The sequence below is a fragment of the Camelus dromedarius genome, chromosome 5 (assembly GCF_036321535.1).
Source record: "Camelus dromedarius isolate mCamDro1 chromosome 5, mCamDro1.pat, whole genome shotgun sequence".
Lineage (NCBI taxonomy): Eukaryota > Metazoa > Chordata > Mammalia > Artiodactyla > Camelidae > Camelus > Camelus dromedarius.
This window is the reverse complement of record NC_087440.1, coordinates 75059743-75078379: the sequence shown is the minus strand read 5'-3', so window position 1 is coordinate 75078379 and position 18637 is coordinate 75059743. Positions and strand designations below refer to the sequence as shown.

General features: G+C 43.0%; 1 protein-coding gene and 1 long non-coding RNA gene across 5 annotated transcripts in view; one reads left to right on the top strand and one right to left on the bottom strand.

The window, feature by feature from the left end:
* LOC116153589 (uncharacterized) overlaps positions 1–18637 on the bottom strand; it is a 52671-nt gene that overhangs the window by 1996 nt on the left and 32038 nt on the right. Inside the window, exon 3 of the long non-coding RNA XR_004137452.2 lies at positions 1500–3782. This is a non-coding gene — a long non-coding RNA (uncharacterized LOC116153589). The remainder of the gene's footprint in view (positions 1–1499; positions 3783–18637) is intronic.
* Positions 1–18637, top strand: part of STON2 (stonin 2) — a 139791-nt gene that overhangs the window by 108792 nt on the left and 12362 nt on the right. For all 4 annotated transcript variants that reach the window (XM_010976393.3, XM_031454138.2, XM_064486167.1 and 1 more), the window contains one exon: positions 14823–16661. In XM_010976393.3, the coding sequence (XP_010974695.2) occupies positions 14823–16661 (1839 nt within the window). The remainder of the gene's footprint in view (positions 1–14822; positions 16662–18637) is intronic.

The window sequence follows — 18637 nt, the reverse complement described above, 5'->3', positions numbered from 1 at the left end:
TGAGGGTTGTGGCCTCGGCCCTCCGGGGTTCAGGCCCTCGTGCCACCACTTACTTGTCTGTGATGTTGGTCGAACCACATAATCTCTATGCCTCAGGGTCCCCATGGATGAAATATGGGTAACAGGAGGAACTACCTCATGTAGGAGCCTCCAGGATCAAAGGAGACGGTGGGTCCAGCCCTGGGCAGAGCACCTGGCATGTGACACGTGACTGGTGAGCGTCAGTTTTGCCGCTGCTGCTGTCTCGGAGGGAGGTGGCGGCCATGGTGGGTAACTATCCCTCTCTCCTTCTGGCACCTCTCCTGCCCTGAAACCTGAAGTCTGTTCCTGAAGCCGGCAGGGTGCTCCAGACACACCCCAGAAGTAACCAAGTGCTCTGGGGGGTTAGAGAATCCAATCCCAGATCAAGTACTTCGAAGAAAAGCTAACACCATGAAGATCTGTTTCCCTGGCTCAATTTTGCGCTCATTCTATAGATATTTTGTATCCATCCCCCCGGCCTCCACCACCCCTCTTAATCTTAATCAGAAATCTTAAGGATCTAGAGTAGTTGCATTCTTCCTCTTTACATATTTTTGGGACTATATAGTCTTTATTTGCTCACAACCCTTATCAAACTCATGCTGCTGGTGTATTTGCCACAGTCTGCTCTTGAAGATAGGGTAGAAATTCCTGTGCTGTATGGTGCATGCTCTTAAAAAGTCTTTGAGGAAGCAAACCTCTGTGGTTTATGTTGTTTGTGCACCCCACCCCCTGGTGTAACTGAGCTTCTGGCTTGGAGGTGGGCAGATGACTCTGGTTTTATGTCTTTCACTGGACTTCTCCTTCTCTCATATATGCAAAGAAGAAGAGGCAACAAGTGACCACACGTATCAATCTGCTGTGTGTCCAGCTGCAGAGGAGATTCAATCTGACCCCCAGGAAATGTCCTCAGTGAGGACACAAAGGTTATTGTTTTTACAGAATAGAAGGCAGCATGTTTGTCAATATTTCAGTGTGTCACAGCCGGGCAAAAAGCTTTAGATTTGAAAATAGAAGTCCTGATGCCATTACCTCATCTCTGTCTAATGAAATCCCTGACTTAAATGTCAACAGGAGTCAAATGTACTTCATGAAACAGATCATCAGCAATGGTCATCTTTTGTCCAGTATCACACTGTCTTATTACTTTTCACATCTCCTGCACGTCCCCACTGAGCTGGCCAGACATTGCATACATGCACTGGAGTTAATATATTGCATACTCTGCATTCCAAACTCTTTTAGCAAACATAATACTCATACTAACAGCTCGGTCAGATCCTGCCAACAACTACTGGCACTTCCTGTCTTCCCCATGGCTTGTTTTGAATGTTGTCCCATGAAAATTCTCATCTAAGAATATTAAGCCAAAAAACCTAGGCTCTAAAACTGCATATGCAGAAAAATGCCTACTTTGCAGAGAGGTGTGTGTTCATGAATGTGCATGTGCAGAGTGAGACAGCTTGAAAGAAACACACCGTGATGGTGGCATTGATCATCTCAGGTGGCAGCAAGATTCAGGTGCTTTTAATCGTCTGTATGTGTTTCTGCATCATCCAAATTTTCTAAAATACAACTTCTTCCTTAAAATTATCAAAAAGTTTCATCTTCTTTATATTATAGAAACAAACCGATATTTATCTTAGAACATGGTGACTGGAACATTTATGAAACAGATGTGCTTTAAAATGAATCCACACGTGAGTGCATTAGATTGAGCAGGCCTTAAACCTTGAGTTGTCCCCCTGCTGAAGCAGAGAACACTCAAGCCCGGTCCCAGGGACAGTCGGGGGGGTGAGTCAATTTAGGGACATCTGTCAGTTCAGGATGTGTAAACATATGAAAGTGTTCTTGCCTTTCTACTTTCTCCTGTTCTCTGGTTATTTGATTTCATTTCCTTTTTCAGAAACACTGAACGGTCTCTGGGAGACTTTTGAAAAGGCCATGGCCTCTTTGATCTGATGTGCAAGCAAGCCTCTCGATACACAAATTTTGGTTTAATATCTCTGTAACTAAGTCTTTATTCCAAGACTGCATTCTGCATTTTTATGGTCTTATATCTTTAAAATATAGTAACTGCCCACCAAGGACCCACTCACACAGCGTGAGAAATTGTAGGACTCACTTGGAATCTAAAACTACCTCACTATCTGAAAAATAATCCTAGGACTTAACAAACAGTGGCTGAGCGTGTTTGACTGTTTAGAAGCATGTTCACATGTATTATTTCATATGTGCTTCCAGACTAGAACAGGGATGTTGGTTACCCCATGTTAAGTGGGGAAATGGCATTGAGAAATGTGCCCAAGACCACAGGGAGTTTGTGGCAAAGCAAGGGCTAGAAATAAAACCTTCTGTTCCATGGCTGTATCAAAGCTCCCACAATGCCAAATGTTTCTTTCCAAAATCTTTCCTGAAGGGTACCTGGATTCTAAGGATTAATTGTGATAATACTACTAAATACTTGTATAATGTTTGCTATGTAAACTTGAAATACATTAACTCAGTCCTCACCACAACTTAGGAGGTAAATACCATTATTATCTCCATTTTATAGTTGAGGGAACTGAGGTCTCATGCATTTGTAAAGTAACTTGCCTCAAGTCACAGAGCTGTAGGTGGAGTAGCCGGGATAAGAACCAGCCTGGAGCCAGAGTGCATCCTCTTGACCACGTGACAATGCAGTCAGGGCCTATCCACTTCCCACCTGTTGATGCCAGGGTGACCCAGGCCAAAGATGATACCTCTTGGGATAAGAGTCTTAAAGCTCCTTCCCTCCAAACTTACAGGATTTGAAGTTTGTGCCTTGTATTTTTTAAGCAAGAAGAATACTGTTCTATTTCCTTGTGGAAAGAGCAAGGGAGAATAGAGAGGAGCACTGAAATGGAAATATTTTTGCTCAAAAACCAGACAAGTTTGGAAGGTTCTGGGAATTTGCATGTGCCCATGGTTCCTACAAAGATCTTTTCATTTATCTCCTGCCTGACAGCGGAGGAGCTTGATTGCAGGCAACAGAATACTAACTTTAAGCAAAAGGAATTTATTTTAAGGGTATAATTGTTTACAGAATCAGAGCGAAAGCTGAAAACTCCAGCTTCAGGAAGTTGATGTATCAGCTTCTATTGTGTTACAAACCAGCCTGAAAATTAGTGGTCCCCCAAAACAACCATTTGTTTATTAGCTCAAGATCCTGCAAATCAGCAGTCTGGGCAAGCTTGAGCAAGTCCTTGTCTATGCTGGCTGAGCTGATCTCCTTAGGGGCTCACTCACGGGTCTGCTGCTGTCAGTTGCCTGGTTGGCTAGGGTATCTTACTTCTGCTTCATGTGATCACTCATCCCCACCCCGCCGGGCTCATTTGCATGATGGTCCTGGGGTTCCAAGTACAGCAAAAGAGGGCAAGCCCCAGCACACAGCACTTTTCAAGTTTCTGCTTGCAGTATATTTGATCTTGACTAAAGCAAATCACACGCTCTTGCTCAGAGTCAGTGCGGGAGGGGACTGCCCAAGAACATGGATAGAAAAAGGAAGAATCTGGAGAATCTGGCCATTTTTGCTATCTCCCACAGATGGGCAGGAACCTTGGCAGCCTTAAGGCTCAAGTCAGCAAGGACCTGTGTGCACGCTCTTCAGGGAGCCTCCGTCTGAGTTAACACAGCTCCCACCATTTTCCTATGCTTGAGTTAGTCCTTTCAAGATTTCCAACACAAATCTGACTTTGCCTGGAATACGCATCCTGGGTGGGCTGACATTCCGGGAAGACCTGAAATGAGAAGAGGAAAATTCAGTTGTGAAGTTCTTACCCACAGTAGCAGGGGAAGGATACAGGACAGGTAATGCACTATTCCTTCCCTCTATATTCTTCACTATATTGACTTTCTGCTTCCCCTCTGAACAACAGGTTGACTGTTGCTCTAAGACTTTATTGATAGCAAAAGTAACAGTCTCAACCTGTTGTTTGAACAATAGGAGATTTTAAACATTTAATTTAAAAGACACTTGCTATAAAGCTCACGATGACCCTGGTGTGAGTCAAGATCTCAGACAGCCCCTCTTCCTTTCACTGCTATGTATTTATTGGGCACCAAGGTTATAGCCAAGAAAGTAACATCAAAAGACCTGTGTTCTGATAGTGAAGTCACATAACCCTTGGCCCCAGCAGCAACTCCAACAGTTATTTGTGTAGGTCGGTTTTATAATTTTTGCAGAATTGGAAGACTGGTTTTAAAACTTACTAGAGAGCCAAGTTTGTGGTGGTGACATCACGTTTAGGTAGATTCCAGGCAACAGGGAAAGCCTGAAACAAGTTGTTAGCATGGCCACCAGGGAGCTGGAGCAGTTAAGATTCAGTTATTGCCCAAATAATAGGAGAGTTTAAGGGAATAATAGATCCTTCTTGTTTGCCAAAATACCTTCCCCTTGGACTGACAACGAAGACCATTTTTTTCTGGTTATAATAGCCCACTATTACAGAGGACAGGGAAGAGGAGATATCTTTGTGTACGTGTGAACCCCTGCTACACATTTGGAATATGCCTAGTACACTAAACTGGTCTTTTCCAAATGTTTGGTCATGTTTCTCTGAAGGTTTGATCATGAGCCTTTAATATTAGTTTATTTATAAGTATACTATATTGTAAATGTACCCATAAATTACAAACATACTAGATATTTTAGTAAATTTTTTTAACATATAAACACAAATTAGCAATGTTTAAAGGCTGGGTTTAAATAGAACAAAAATAGAAGTTCTGACATTTTCGTCCCACACCACAGTGGATCACCTTGTATACCTCCTTGGGTGTACTCCTCTGCTATGGGGACTGCTTTTCTGGAATGCTAAACCATCTTAGACCTGCTCAACAGTTACAAAGGCAGTTCTTTAGTACCAGAGGGATAATAGAAAGTTGGGTGTTCTGTCTCGACCAAAGTGTGCTCATGACCTAACATTTCCCTTATGCTAATCACAGTGGCTTTGTGAATACAGACTCTCACGTCTCTTCTAATTCCCAAGCCTTTGCTATAATTATGGGAAGATTTAGATTCACGGAATTATAACTTGAGACAAACATTCTTCTTGCTTTCTCCATCCCCCTTTCCCTTGATAATAATAATAATAAAACTTCAAAGGCATTTTTCCCTCCCCACTTCTTTCCCTCTCCTCTTTTTTGCTTCCTTAAGAATTCTGAAATAATAATATATATTTTTTTTGTTGTGGTAGTTAATGTTTCTTGAGCTGTGGGCCAGTTAAACCCAGTGTGCATTAATGATCTCACGTACCTTCACAGCAATCTTATGAAGTACGTACTGTTATTATTCCCCTGAAGAGCTGATAAACGCTGAGGTTTAGTGGTGGCTAAGTACTGTGCCCAAGGTCACAGGCACAGTTTTCTAATGGCAAGGCCAGGTCAGTCTGACTCCAGACCCCAAGCCCAAGCCTTACCCTCTACTGCCTGCAGTGGCATAAAACAGGTGGTGAAGACATGGGGCCAGGAACTCAATCCAGTGTTAGTACAAGCCACTTTCAAGCTACATCTCCCTTTATGGGCCTTGTGTCCCAGGAGACACTGGTATATGTATGCTGGATGGCGAGGGTGCTGTAGCAAGTCAGGAAAAGTACTGAATGTATGAATCATCCACAATAGCTTTTCACTCTGCGTTTGCCTGCAGATTACCTACCTTATGAGGTCTTCTGAAAAATTGGACAGGTTCAGGAATACAGATAGATTGCCACCTGCTAGACTAAATCTATTGTCATGCTAGAAACTAGCTGTTTGCTATTTTTCTGATAAATTATTTTAACTTGGTATGTTTACAGTTTATAAATTGCACCTACCGTCAGTCTGTAAGAATGTCTCCTTTGATCTTGGTAACTAAAAGGGAGCTAGACAAGTACTGAAATGAAATCAAATTACCAACTCCAAATTCAATTGCAAAGAAGTGGCTTGCTGCATACAGGAGCTGTTTGGTTATTTTTGTTGTTGTCATTGCTGGAAAATCCACATACAGAGCAAGGAGCTTTGGGTGGTCGTCATTTGTACAAATACTTTCAGTTTGCAGGAATTGCTCCTAACCTTCTATGAGTGGTCTTAGCCCAGCTGATTGTACCCTGTATCCCCAGCAAACCTTTTGACTTTCTCCTGAAAGCTGTGTTACGGTCTAGCAGATTAGCAAATGGAAGATAGGCTTGATACAGACTCATTCAGAATGCCTGTTCTCATTCCCAGTAAATACACTTGTACACAAGCACATGTAGTAATTCATGAGAGTCCCCAGCTCTGTTTCTCTGCCCTCTGACCACATTTACAGAACCAAATTTGGAGAAATAGCACTTCTCATCACTAAAGTTCAAAATGATCAGACTTTGAATCTGGTCTACAGTAGAATGGCTCTACTCTATAACTGTTTCAGGACTGTGAAGGGAAAGAAGGCATTGCTGTGTGTGCTTAAAGTGTACCAGCTCATCAGGTTAGACACTTCTAAGCAGGTGAGACTGATAACACTCTCAGGCTCCACCCCCAGAATAAGTAGGCAGGGGTCCATGCCCATAGTGCAGGCGCTCCATGACCCATGCAATGGAAGGCAGACCTAGCAGAATTATACATGAAGAGGATGGTGAGCCCCTGCCTCTACTGGGGCATCTACTGATTGGTTGGACATTAGTACCAGGTAAAAATTAGACCCATGTATTGAAGGGGGCAGAGAGGGAGATGACAGCCATTGGTGAAGCTGAAATCTCTAGGTTAATTTCATTTGACCACTTTGACATCCTCTCTGAGACATAGCTGCTTTCTATTACTCACCAACATAACCAGTAGGATAGTCCAAACCTTATCCATGGCTGCTCCCTAATCCTTCATAAATCTGACCCTTTCTCTGTTTCTAACTGCTGCAGTTGAGATAGTAAATGTAGTGAAGTGTGTCTTTACTTTCCTCAGGAGTTCCAGGATTTAGGGATCATCTTACAAAACCCGAAACCTGATTTAACCTGCTCACCCAAGAGTGATGAGGAGCTTAGAAACTGAGATCTCTGACCAAAGGTAACAGCAGAAATGAGTCTCTTCTAATCCTACTTTAAGATGTACCCTATTCCTTCACTGAAGTCCACAGCCTTGACTGTTCCCCACCCCTTAGGGGTCCAGTGGTTCCTTGGAGCTTACAAGCATCCTGGGTTGTTGCTGAGGTGTATCCTACACGGTGACCAGGTGAATAGTGAGTGCGGACGTTGGGGCATACACAGATGAGACTCCCACTGTGGCAGTGGGAAAGGCAGTCCTGATCAGAGTGACTTGTCCTGGTCACAGTTAAGGGCATGGGAACTGTAGACCTGCTACTGTTTGGGGAGCTTGCTCAATGCCCCTTCAGGCAGTCCATTTCCTGGGCATAAAAGCTATGCTCAAATCAGAGTCAAGATGGAGGCCCTTTTTTCCCTTGCCCTACCATACATTTTCTCTGACAGTGACATCTGGATGTTACTCCTTGTGTTTTAAACTCCTGAACCACTATGTTGTCACATCATAGAAGAGTTTGATGGTCCATTAAGCAGAGAGCTTCACAGTCCATCCAAAAGGGCTCAGGGCCTAGAAACTCCTCTTTGTTCATTCTTCTTTGGTGGGCTTGGAAAATAGTGGAGGATGGGAGGGCTTTTTGCTATGGCAATAATAAATAAATAAACACAGGTCAGGTTAGGTCAGCAGGTATTAAATCTCTGAGATGCCCTAATATATAAAATGTTAAGAGATTAATTTACAAAATGGAATGCTCATTTTTCAGTTTACCATAGATATTGGAATCTAGCTCTGTCCCCTGCCTATGACCTCTGCTGGGGAAATGAAGTTGGCCCCATCAGACAACAGTAAGGTATTATACAGTGGGATCTCTGCCCAGGTGAGAGTTAGAGAATAGAGCCTTCATCTAAGACAATATAAGAAGCTTATATCAGAAAAGCAAATTAAGTCAGGGAACTAGTAAGCCAGTTGAGTGGAAATTTAGTTGTTGGAGGAGGATACCAGAAGCAAGGATCCAAAGGCTGAGTATTGAAGAAGGCCTGGAGAAGTGGGCAGTGGTAAAACACAGGCAAAGGTTTAGAGCCAGAGAGAGCAGATTGATTAGGAATACACAAGATGTTGGAGATGTTCCCAGGCCATTCATCAAACTTAAAGTCTGATGCTTACTTTTCTAAGCAAAAAAGGTGATGAAATGTGTTGGGTCAGCCCATCTTGAAAAGCAGGGAGGGAGTTGGCAGGGTGAGCTGGACCAGTCATTTGAGGAAGGTACTCAGCACTGCTTCTTAGATCATCTTGGCAAAGAAAAACCAGAACGTGGTGTAAAGATGTCCTTGATAGGGATTCTGTCAAGTAGTGGTAAGTGGTAGTTTGATGAATTGGCTTCATCACTTTGGGGATATCTCTGACCAGCATCAGAGCATCCCCTCTTCAGGACAAAGCTAAGGACAGATAAACAGACTCAGACCCTGCAGCTCTCCTTTTTATCAGTGTATTATGATAGCTGAGTAGGTCTGAGATTATTTTATCCAAGTTAGAAGCTCCCTCGATAAGATTCAGATGACTAACTCCTTTCTCTCACCCATACACATTCACAGATGAGGAGATACATGCCTTGATGCCCCAAAGCTTCCCTGTATAAATGTCAATTCTTGTTTAGTTAACTTTTCTCCCACTGAACAACACTCCTAAAAAAAAAAAGTTCTTTGTCAAGATAACTCTTGCCAGTCTCAAAGGTAAATTAACAAGATTTTAACTTAATGAACAAGCATTTAGAAAATAAAAGAGTTGAAACATAGAGAACAAACTTATGGTTACCAGGGGATAAAGGAGGTGGGAAGGGATACACTGGGAATTCAAAAATTGCACTTCTTGGGGACGGATGGAAATGTTAGCTGTCTTGATCATGATGGTGTTTTCATGGGTGTATACAACTATCAAAATTCATCAAATTGGACATCTAAAATACATGTCGCTTACTGTACCATACCACAATAAAGGTATTAAAAAAAAGTTAATGAATATTAAAAGTAGGGCTTGATTTTTAATTTCCTCTTGGGCAGTTGACCTAAACTCATTGAGACTCAGTCTCCTCGGCAAAATTGATGCAGGAAAATGGATGTGGGGCATGAGGAGGGCCCTGTCTTCGTGGTCTTGGTGCGGCCCCTGGGACCTGCCCCACCAGGTGGGGGTCCTTGGCTTCGCACAGGAAAGAATTCAAGTGCGAGCCACAGTTGAGTAAAGGTAGATTTATTTAGAAAGATACATACTGCATAGAGTGTACGGCAAGAGAAAGGCAAGGAAAGAGGTGTGGGAATTGGGTGCTCAGGTTAAAGTAAAAGTAGGTACACACTCCATAGACAGAGGGCAGGCTGTCTCCGAGGGGGAGGGAGTGAGAAAGGACGGCTAGGTGTGGTGGTGTGTTTTTATGGGCTTGGTAGCTTTACATGCCTACTGGTGGGACCATTCCAACTACCCTGGGGAAGGGATTAGGATTCCCAGGAATTGGGCCACCACCCATTCTTTGGCCTTTTGTGGTTAGCCTTGGGACTGTCATGGCACCTGCGGGCATGTTATCATGCTGTTACAATGAGCATATAATGAAGCTCAAGTTCTACTAGAAGTCAAACCTCCCACCAACTTAATCCTCAAGGCCAACTGGAAGTTGAATCTTCCACCATTTTGGTGTTAAATTGCTGTCATTCCTTGAGTGGCTGTGCCCTGCCCCCTTCCCTCCTGTCTCAAAATGAAGGGGTCATGTTTTAGTATTTCTAAAATCCCTTCAAGGCTGAGAAATGCCTACCATGCATCCAAGGCAGTAATACAGTTTTAAATATATGCATTTATATAACAGTGACTAATGAGAAAGCTGCAATAACGCAAGGATATTTTGTTCTTGCCACTGCTAATAAATTCTGACAAAGAGCTCTCAGTAAGTTCTTTGCATTTTTCGTTGCATTAACAAATTAGGTTAACAAAGGGGGGAGGAAAATGGCAGAGTATCTTCCTTATTCACAATATCATAGAAGATGTGACTCTTTTCCCCCCATAGTGCTAACTTTTTCATCAGTTTGGTGGCTTTGAATACCATTGTAATCATTTAATTTAATCTTTGGGGAACTTAAAATAGGTCGCAGTCTCACATTAGCAGAATCCACCATTTCTCTTCAGTTTGCATCAGTAAAGGTGCAAAGGAAGCTCTTAGGTACAGGGAATTCTCTTGTGATGTAGGAAGAGAAACTAATCTCCATGCATGGCTTTTGTTTGGCAGCAGCCCAGCTCATAATACTGCAAGCAGTTTGGAGGTAGCAAGTGGAAGAGATGGTAATTAAAATAATGCTGGATTTTTGGTTTTATTCTAATGAGTCAATAAATTGGAATTGTCGATGATAGTTAATGTTGTTCTGAGGATAATTAGTTTTGCCTATTTCTTAGTGGAGACATTCACCAGCCTTTTTTCCCCTCCATGTTGGTTCCAGTACCAGCCACACCAGTCACAAGCTTCTTGGGAAAGATCTAGCTGCCGCTTTATCAACACAGACCACAGCTAAGCTGTTGGTTTTCTTTCTCTAAGGTTAATTAGTGGGAGGAATAAAGATATGTTTTGACCTTTAAAACTTCTTTGTAAGCAATACAGCATTTTTTAAAAGGAGAGAATACAGATTCAGAATTTTAAAAAGCACCTCTTGCCCCACATGAAACACTTGTTTTCACTTCAAAAAGCTTCTTAGTACATACATGCTTTATATCCTGAATATGTATCATTCTAGCAGCCACAGCAGTAGTTACAGCCACGGACATCTGCTGAACACTTTGATTTGCCAAACACAGTTCTAACATCTGTATTAAATCTTTCCAGCAACCCAATCGTGGTAGGTAGTGATGCAGGAAGACAGATGTGGGGCATGAGAAGGGCTGTGTCCCAGGTCTCGGTTGAGCCCCTGGGACGTGCCCCACCAAGTGTGGGTCCTTGGCTTCGCACAGGAAAGAATTCAAGAGCGAGCCACAGTTGAGTGAAGGCAGATTTATTCAGAGAGATACATTGAAAGGCAAGAGAAAGGCCACAAGGTGTGGGGGTTGGGTGCTCAGATTAGAAGTAGGTACACATTCCATAGACAGAATGCAGGCCGTCTCCGAAGAGGGAGAGAGAAGGGGGCGGCCACAGGCGCTGTGTTGCTAGTTTTTATGGGCTTGGTGGCTTTATATGCTAATAAGTAGAAGGACCAGTCTAAGGGGAAGGGGCTGGGATTCCCAGGAAGTTGTCCATTTTCCACTCTTTGACCTCTTGTGGCTAGCCTTGGGACTTCCATGGTGCCTGTGGGCGTGTTATTCACCATGTTAATATATTACAATGAGCGTATAATGAAGCTCAAAATCTACTAGAAGTTAAATCTCTCATCATCCTGAGCCTCAAGGCCTACTGGGGTTTGAATCCTTCACCATTTTGATGTTAATTTCTGTAGCATTCCTTGAATGGCTGTGCCCTGCCCCTTTCCTGTCTCACTAGGATTTCAAATTTTCCTAGTTTCATAAGATGTGAAACGTGAGACACAGAGACATTAAACAGCTCACCCAAAGTCACACAGCTAATAAGCTGCAGATATGGAATTGAAACCCACGCAGTTCGACTCCACATCATAGGCTCTTGTTCACTTAACAATATATATCATGATCAGTTTCCATGTAAATAAACATACAGAAACAGCATTGTCTTGATTGTTACATGGAATTTTGTTTTAAGGGGACAACAGTTGATATACTCAGTCTCCCATTGTTGGACATTTAGGTTGTTTCCAATTTTTCCATGAATACAAACATTACCATGGTAAACATACCACCATATACATCATTGCATGCCTGTCTTGTTCTTTCCTTAGATAGACTCCTATAAGTAGAATTCTTGGCTTCGTTTTTTTGAGACTTTTGTGCAAATACTCAAATTGCCTTCCAGAAAGATTTTTTTTAACACTTAGGACATTTGAGTGTATGTTTCCCTGTATCACCAATAATGATGATGATTCTTTTCAAATCTTTGTCTCTCTGACACAGAGAGAATGATATTTATTGTTTTATAAGGTTAAGCTCCTTTTTCCAAATAGTTAATAGATATTTTATTTCTTCATTAGTGAATTGACTATACTTATCCTATTTTTTTTTGTAGTCATTTTTATTAAGGATACAGTGTCATTCTGTATTAAGGACATCAAGTTTTCATCACATATGATACAAATGTTTTCCCCCAGAAATTTTCCATACAGGTAAGTTGCTTTTTATATGTGAAAGTCTCAAAGAACATCCTTTAATGAAAGGAGGCTCAGAAAATATATGACCTAACCTTTATAAAAACAATTGAAGATGTCCTTCAGTGATAAAAGAAACAGAATTAAGAGCTCACAAATAGGGAATTCAATATTAATAGGGGATTTTTTTTTTAAAGTAGTATTTGGCAATGCTTGGGTTCACCTCAAGAAATGCTTTATTTTTCTATGAAAATATGAACCACTATATCCTATGTGCACTATGGACCACTGTTGCCTTTCATCTATAAAAGTGTCTTAAGATTTTTTTTATTTCTTTTGTGTAATTATATGTGCAAGTATGATTTTGTAGAAAAACAAGTTCTCATTTTCAGAAATTTGACCTATATCCCACTGCCATCCCAAAGGATGGATTTTTAAAGCAGGTTGTAATCATGGAAGATGAAACTGCCTAAGGAGAGGTAATTTGGTAACAAAGTTTTCCAATACTTTTTATTGGCTATCAAAGAGAATATAGACTCTTTAGAAACAAATTCAGAAAATTTCCCTCCAAATTTAAAGACACTGCACTTAAATTGTGTTATGAGTCTAATGCTTCAAAACTGTCTAGAACTTGGTGTGGTTTCAAGTAACTTGCTTTAAAAACAGATTTATTGTAAGCAGACAAAGGCCTTTTTTCCCCTTCTTTTTTGGCTTAGAAGAGGAAGATGAGAAGTGCTGTTGGGGCGGGGGGCGGGGGGACAAGATTCCCAACAGAAGAGAATCCTTTGGCAGCAAGAATAAGCAACTTTGGCAGAAAGCCACCCTCCAAAGGAAAAGGACTCAGGGCACGTTTTAAACTAGGGAGTGGCAATGAGCTCCAAGGCAAAAAGGAGATCCCTGGTACAAGGGATGGGTCAGTGCCAGACTGTTTGGGTGGAAACACTGCTTACAGAAACTCCGTAGAGCTGCCTTATTAGAAAGTGATGCATTTTGAGATACACCCCTCTCCCAGTTCTCTGGGGAGGATTAGTTACCATTCCAAGGAAGTGATTATATTTTACTCCGGGCCACATTGTTCCCTGTAGTCTTCATTACAGTAACAACAACAACGCACGCCGTCATGGTGGCAGTAGTAATAATAAATAAAATATAAGTATTGCAAATCTAGGTTGTTTCCTGACCCCTTCCCTCCATTTTCTAGAAGATAAATCATTTATGCATCTACAAAAGTGGATTAATGATTAATTTGAAGAAGAGTCTCATCTTTCATTTTAAAATGCTGTGAAGTTCTTTTGTGGTGCTGTACATATAGAAAATACCTTTTGCTTATTCTATTTCTGGGGTAAGTGTGGGCATGTATGCATGCATGCTCATGTATTTAGCCTACATTTTCAGAATGACGATTTTCAGTAGAGGTAATTGCTATTTGTTTGAATAAATATTCTTTGAAAGATGGATGACAAGCCAGCCATCCCACCCATGTGTCATTACGTGTGCAGTTCTGTGTGACATTGCTGATTTGGTGTGGTTGGATATGATATTCATGAAGGTTTAGCAGGATGGTCTGAAAACTCAACCATTTGACTTAACCATTTGCATATCCATTTCTCTTTGATTCCAAATTTCTGGCAGTAGAAACCCTGGGTTGAATGGTGGCAGAGATCCCCATACACATTCCTCCAGAGACAGAATAGAAGAATTACTCCAAAGCAAAGTTTCTTTTCTCACTTACTCAGTCAGCAACCCTTTACTGAGTATTTACTATATGCCAGGCACCTACGTGTTTCCTGTGCCACTTCTTCATCAGAATCCACTCCTCCTTGACTTGAAGGACTTCGTTCCCCTTCCCTGCCCATAACCCCGGCTGACACACAGGCTCTTTACTGAAAAGGTTTGGATATTTCCTGCATCGAAACTCAAGTCCTGTGTCTCCTTCCTTGAAGGCCCTGCTCGGGTGGAGTTTTATTTGTAATAATCTTTTTTCTTCCATAAAATAAATAAACCCCAAGATGGAAGTATTTTAGAGAAAAAAGAAGAAATTAATTTCATGAGCATTTTCTCATCTTACTACATACTTTTTTTTATGGATTTATGTTATTTATTTAACATTTTAATGGCGGGGTATTATTCCATTGTATGCCTGAGTTTCTGAACATTCACTCAAAACTTGGTTTACAATTTGGATTTATTTCCTTAGGGGGAAACTACAAGTCATTGTTCATGAACATTTGTAAGACCCTTAATACAAACTGCCAAACCATTTTTAGAGAGTTTGTAGCAACTCTCTTCGAGAAACTTCTATGAAATAAAGGGAGAATGTATAAGAGTTAAATTGCCAGGGTCCTAGTGGGACTTCTGTATTGACAGACCCATTTGTATTCTTACTGCTTTTAACGTATGGCCCTACTGGTGTGCTACTTACAAAACCAAGCACTTGAGACAGGTAATGAGCTGCTTTGGAATTCACTGGATTCCAGATAAAATTCTAGTCACCCCTCATTCCCATACCTCTAGAGGCCTTGAATAGCAGCCCCTCACATGTTCTCCTTTTCCTTGTAGACAATTCTTCCTCTCTTCAGGAAGATGAAGAGGTAGAGATGGAGGCCATCACCTGTCAGGCTAGCAGTCCAGCCATGAACGGCCATCCTGCCACTCCAATGACCTCTGCTCGTTTCCCCACCTGGGTCACTTTTGACGACAATGAAGTCAGCTGCCCTTTGCCACCAATCACCTCTCCTCTGAAGCCGAAAACACCACCTATTGCATCTGTGATCCCAGAGGTACCTTATAACTCAACTGCGTCCTTTAAGAAGAGGGAGCGTCCCAAGAGCACGTTGATGAACTTCTCCAAAGTTCAGAAGCTGGACATTTCCTCCTTGAACCATCCACCTTCCGTGCCTGAGGCTCCACCGTGGAGAGCAACCAATCCTTTTCTGAATGAGACTCTACAGGATATTCAGCCCTCCCCTATCAACCCGTTCATCGCTTTCTTTGAGGAGCAGGAGAGGCGCTCCCAAAACAGTTCCATTTCTGGTACCACGGGCAAAAGCCAAAGAGATTCCCTCATTGTCATCTACCAGGATGCCATCAGTTTTGATGATTCAAGCAAAAACCAGTCACACTCAGATGCTGTTGAAAAACTCAAACAACTCCAAATTGAGGATCCTGATCACTTAGGTAGTGCGACACTTTCTGATGATGACCCCGTAGCCTGGATTGAATTAGATGACCACCCATCAGGCTCTGCACCGTCCCAGCCCAGGGATGGGTGGCCCATGATGCTAAGGATCCCTGAGAAGAAAAACATCATGTCCTCTAGGCACTGGGGACCCATCTACATCAAACTGACGGACAGTGGTTACCTGCAGCTGTATTACGAGCAGGGCCTAGAAAAACCATTCCGTGAGTTCAAGCTGGAGCCTTGCCATGAGATCTCAGAACCACGGCTCCAGAACTATGATGAGAATGGCAGGATCCACAGCTTGCGGATAGACCGCGTCACCTACAAGGAGAAGAAGAAATACCAGCCTAAGCCTGCTGTGGCCCACACAGCGGAGAGGGAGCAGGTGATTAAGCTGGGTACCACTAGTTACGATGACTTCCTGAGCTTCATCCGTGCAGTTCAGGACCATCTCATGGATCTGCCGGTGTCATCCATGGACCTGAGCACAGTTGGCCTGAACTACCTTGAAGAGGAGATTACAGTGGATGTCAGAGATGAATTCTCTGGCCTTGTGAGTAAAGGAGACAACCAGATTCTCCAGCACCATGTCTTGACACGGATCCACATCCTGACTTTCCTCTCTGGCCTTGCGGAGTGCCGCTTGGGTCTCAATGACGTCCTCGTCAAGGGGAACGAAATTGTCTCCCGGCAAGACATCATGCCCACCACCACCACCAAGTGGCTCAAGCTGCACGAGTGCCGTTTTCACGGGTGTGTGGACGAGGATGTGTTCAACAGCTCACGGGTTATCCTGTTCAACCCTCTGGACGCCTGCCGGTTTGAGCTAATGCGGTTCAGGACGGTATTTGCCGAGAAGACCTTGCCTTTCACGCTCAGGACGGCAGCAAGTGTCAATGGGGCCGAGGTGGAGGTGCAGAGCTGGTTGCGGATGTCCACCGGCTTCTCCTCCAACTGCGACCCTCTCACTCAGGTTCCCTGTGAGAATGTGATGGTTCGCTACCCGGTGCCCAGTGAGTGGGTGAAAAACTTCCGCAGGGAAAGCGTCCTGGGGGAAAAGTCTTTGAAAGCCAAAGTGAACCGGGGGGCAAGTTTTGGCTCCACTAGTGTCTCTGGCTCTGAGCCTGTCATGAGAGTAACTCTGGGAACGGCCAAGTACGAACATGCCTTCAACTCCATTGTGTGGAGGATAAACCGACTGCCTGACAAAAACTCAGGTGGGTAGAGATTTCTCTAATGTGAAACAGCCGCCTGGTGGCCAAAGAGCTGGGATCAAATTTCCACATTCTGTTCCCCCATGAAATGCTGGTGTTTGTTGTGTCAGGAATGGTGATGGGGAGGGTGGGGACGGGGCGGGGGGGACCAGAAAAGCAACGATAATAGGCACAGTAAGTAACAAATATGCATGACCCAGTTCACTCCATCTTTTTACTCCCTTATCACACTTCTTCCATAAAACAATGCATTACTCTTCTCAGCTGAGCTACTCTGCAGATTTCCAGGGCAGCTTATGAATTTGTATTATTTTCTGACTCATTAAAGTATTATCTGGTGTTGGAATCCTTTCCCAGATCCTAGAAGGTTTCTGGGTTTTGTCTTTCTAACTGTGCCCTGAGTATAGATAAAAGGGCCAGTTTATGTGTATAATACAGGTGAGGAGTTAGATTTATGGTTCCAGACACCCTGGGCAAGGCCTGTCAATCACAACCTCCCAAGCTCAGAGCTGGGATTTGGGGATGGGGAAGGGTCCTCTGATCAGACTGATGATCCATTCAGGACATGAAGGTCCAAAAGGGCTGAAATCCTATTAGGTAAAAAGGGAAGGAATGTTTAATTTAAACAAAAGAGACAGTTTATCAGCCATAGCTGGCCTGCTCACAGCTGTCAGGGGTGCTCGTGTGCATGTGTGAGCCCAGAAGGCAATTGCATTCCCCATGGGTCTGCTGAGATTTGGTGAAATGACAAAACTAGGGAGTAATCAAGCCAGCTCTAACAATTTTATTTCTTAGGGTAAGTCTGGGTGAGCCCAAGGGCAGGCAGTAAGCCGAGGATCCTGTGATCCCTTAAACCACTTCCCTTCTTGTTTATAATACACTTTGCCCATCTATGAACAAAAGTGGATATCCTGACCAGACAAAAAAAATTAGGTTTGGAAAAGCACTCGATTGAAATGTCTTTCTCATATGTAGATATTTTCCTTTCCACTCTCACTGTTAAGTCCTAACAGTATGTTTAGAGTCTTCATGTCCTGCTCTGAGCGTGGAGTGGCCGTGTTACCCGACGTGTAACACGAGGCGACGGCTAGAGGCAATACGATCCGGGCAGCTCTCCGGGCAGGCCAGGCAGTGGACACACAGCAGGGCTTGCTGTGTCAGACACGGAGTGTAGTGGTGCAGACTGGAGAGACAATTGGACCTCTGTGTTTGAGGCTGGGTTTGCCTCCCCCCCGTTTCTAAACTGACAGAATTTTTAAGACAAAGTCTCCTCTCTGTGCTTGCTTATTCGTGTCCCTGCAATCAGCACTGTGTTCTCCTGGTGATAGCATGGTGAGTTCTGCCTCCGCCCCAGGGCCCACCTGAACTGATGGCAGAAAGGAGAAACCCTCAGTTGTCCTTTGGCACAGATGCCCTTGAGAAGAGGACTGAGGTGACTGGGAGAAAATTACCATTTAACCTGGTAGAGACTTGACATCAGAAAAGACAAGGCCTCAGGTTTGTTTATTAGAATTTTTAGCTCTTCAATTTACTAAGCACGGATTCAGATCGCTTTGCTATGGAATAACTGGGTTTTTAAGCTGGAAAGGATCTTGGGGATAGCTTAGTCACTCTTCATTCCACGCATGAGAAAATTAAGGACTGGGAGTGACATGACTTGTCTGAAGTCACATCTAGGGGTCTTCTTCCTCAATTGCACAGCTGCTTCTTAGTAGATGACACAAAACAGACACAAACTTGAAGTTGTTCCCAGTATAAGAACAGAGATCTGCAGTCTTCTCAGGGTGTACACACAGACCTCATGTGTTTCAAAGTTCTTTCTCTCAAATATTTCAAAGTACCATAGGAGGGGCTTTTGATTATAAGCAGCAAAGACTGACTGGCTTCTTTCAGCACAAATAATAAGAAAATAAATTTTTGGAAAGATTAGGTAGCTCTGAGAACTGAAGGCACAAGCAGGCTTCAGAAAGCCCCGCTCT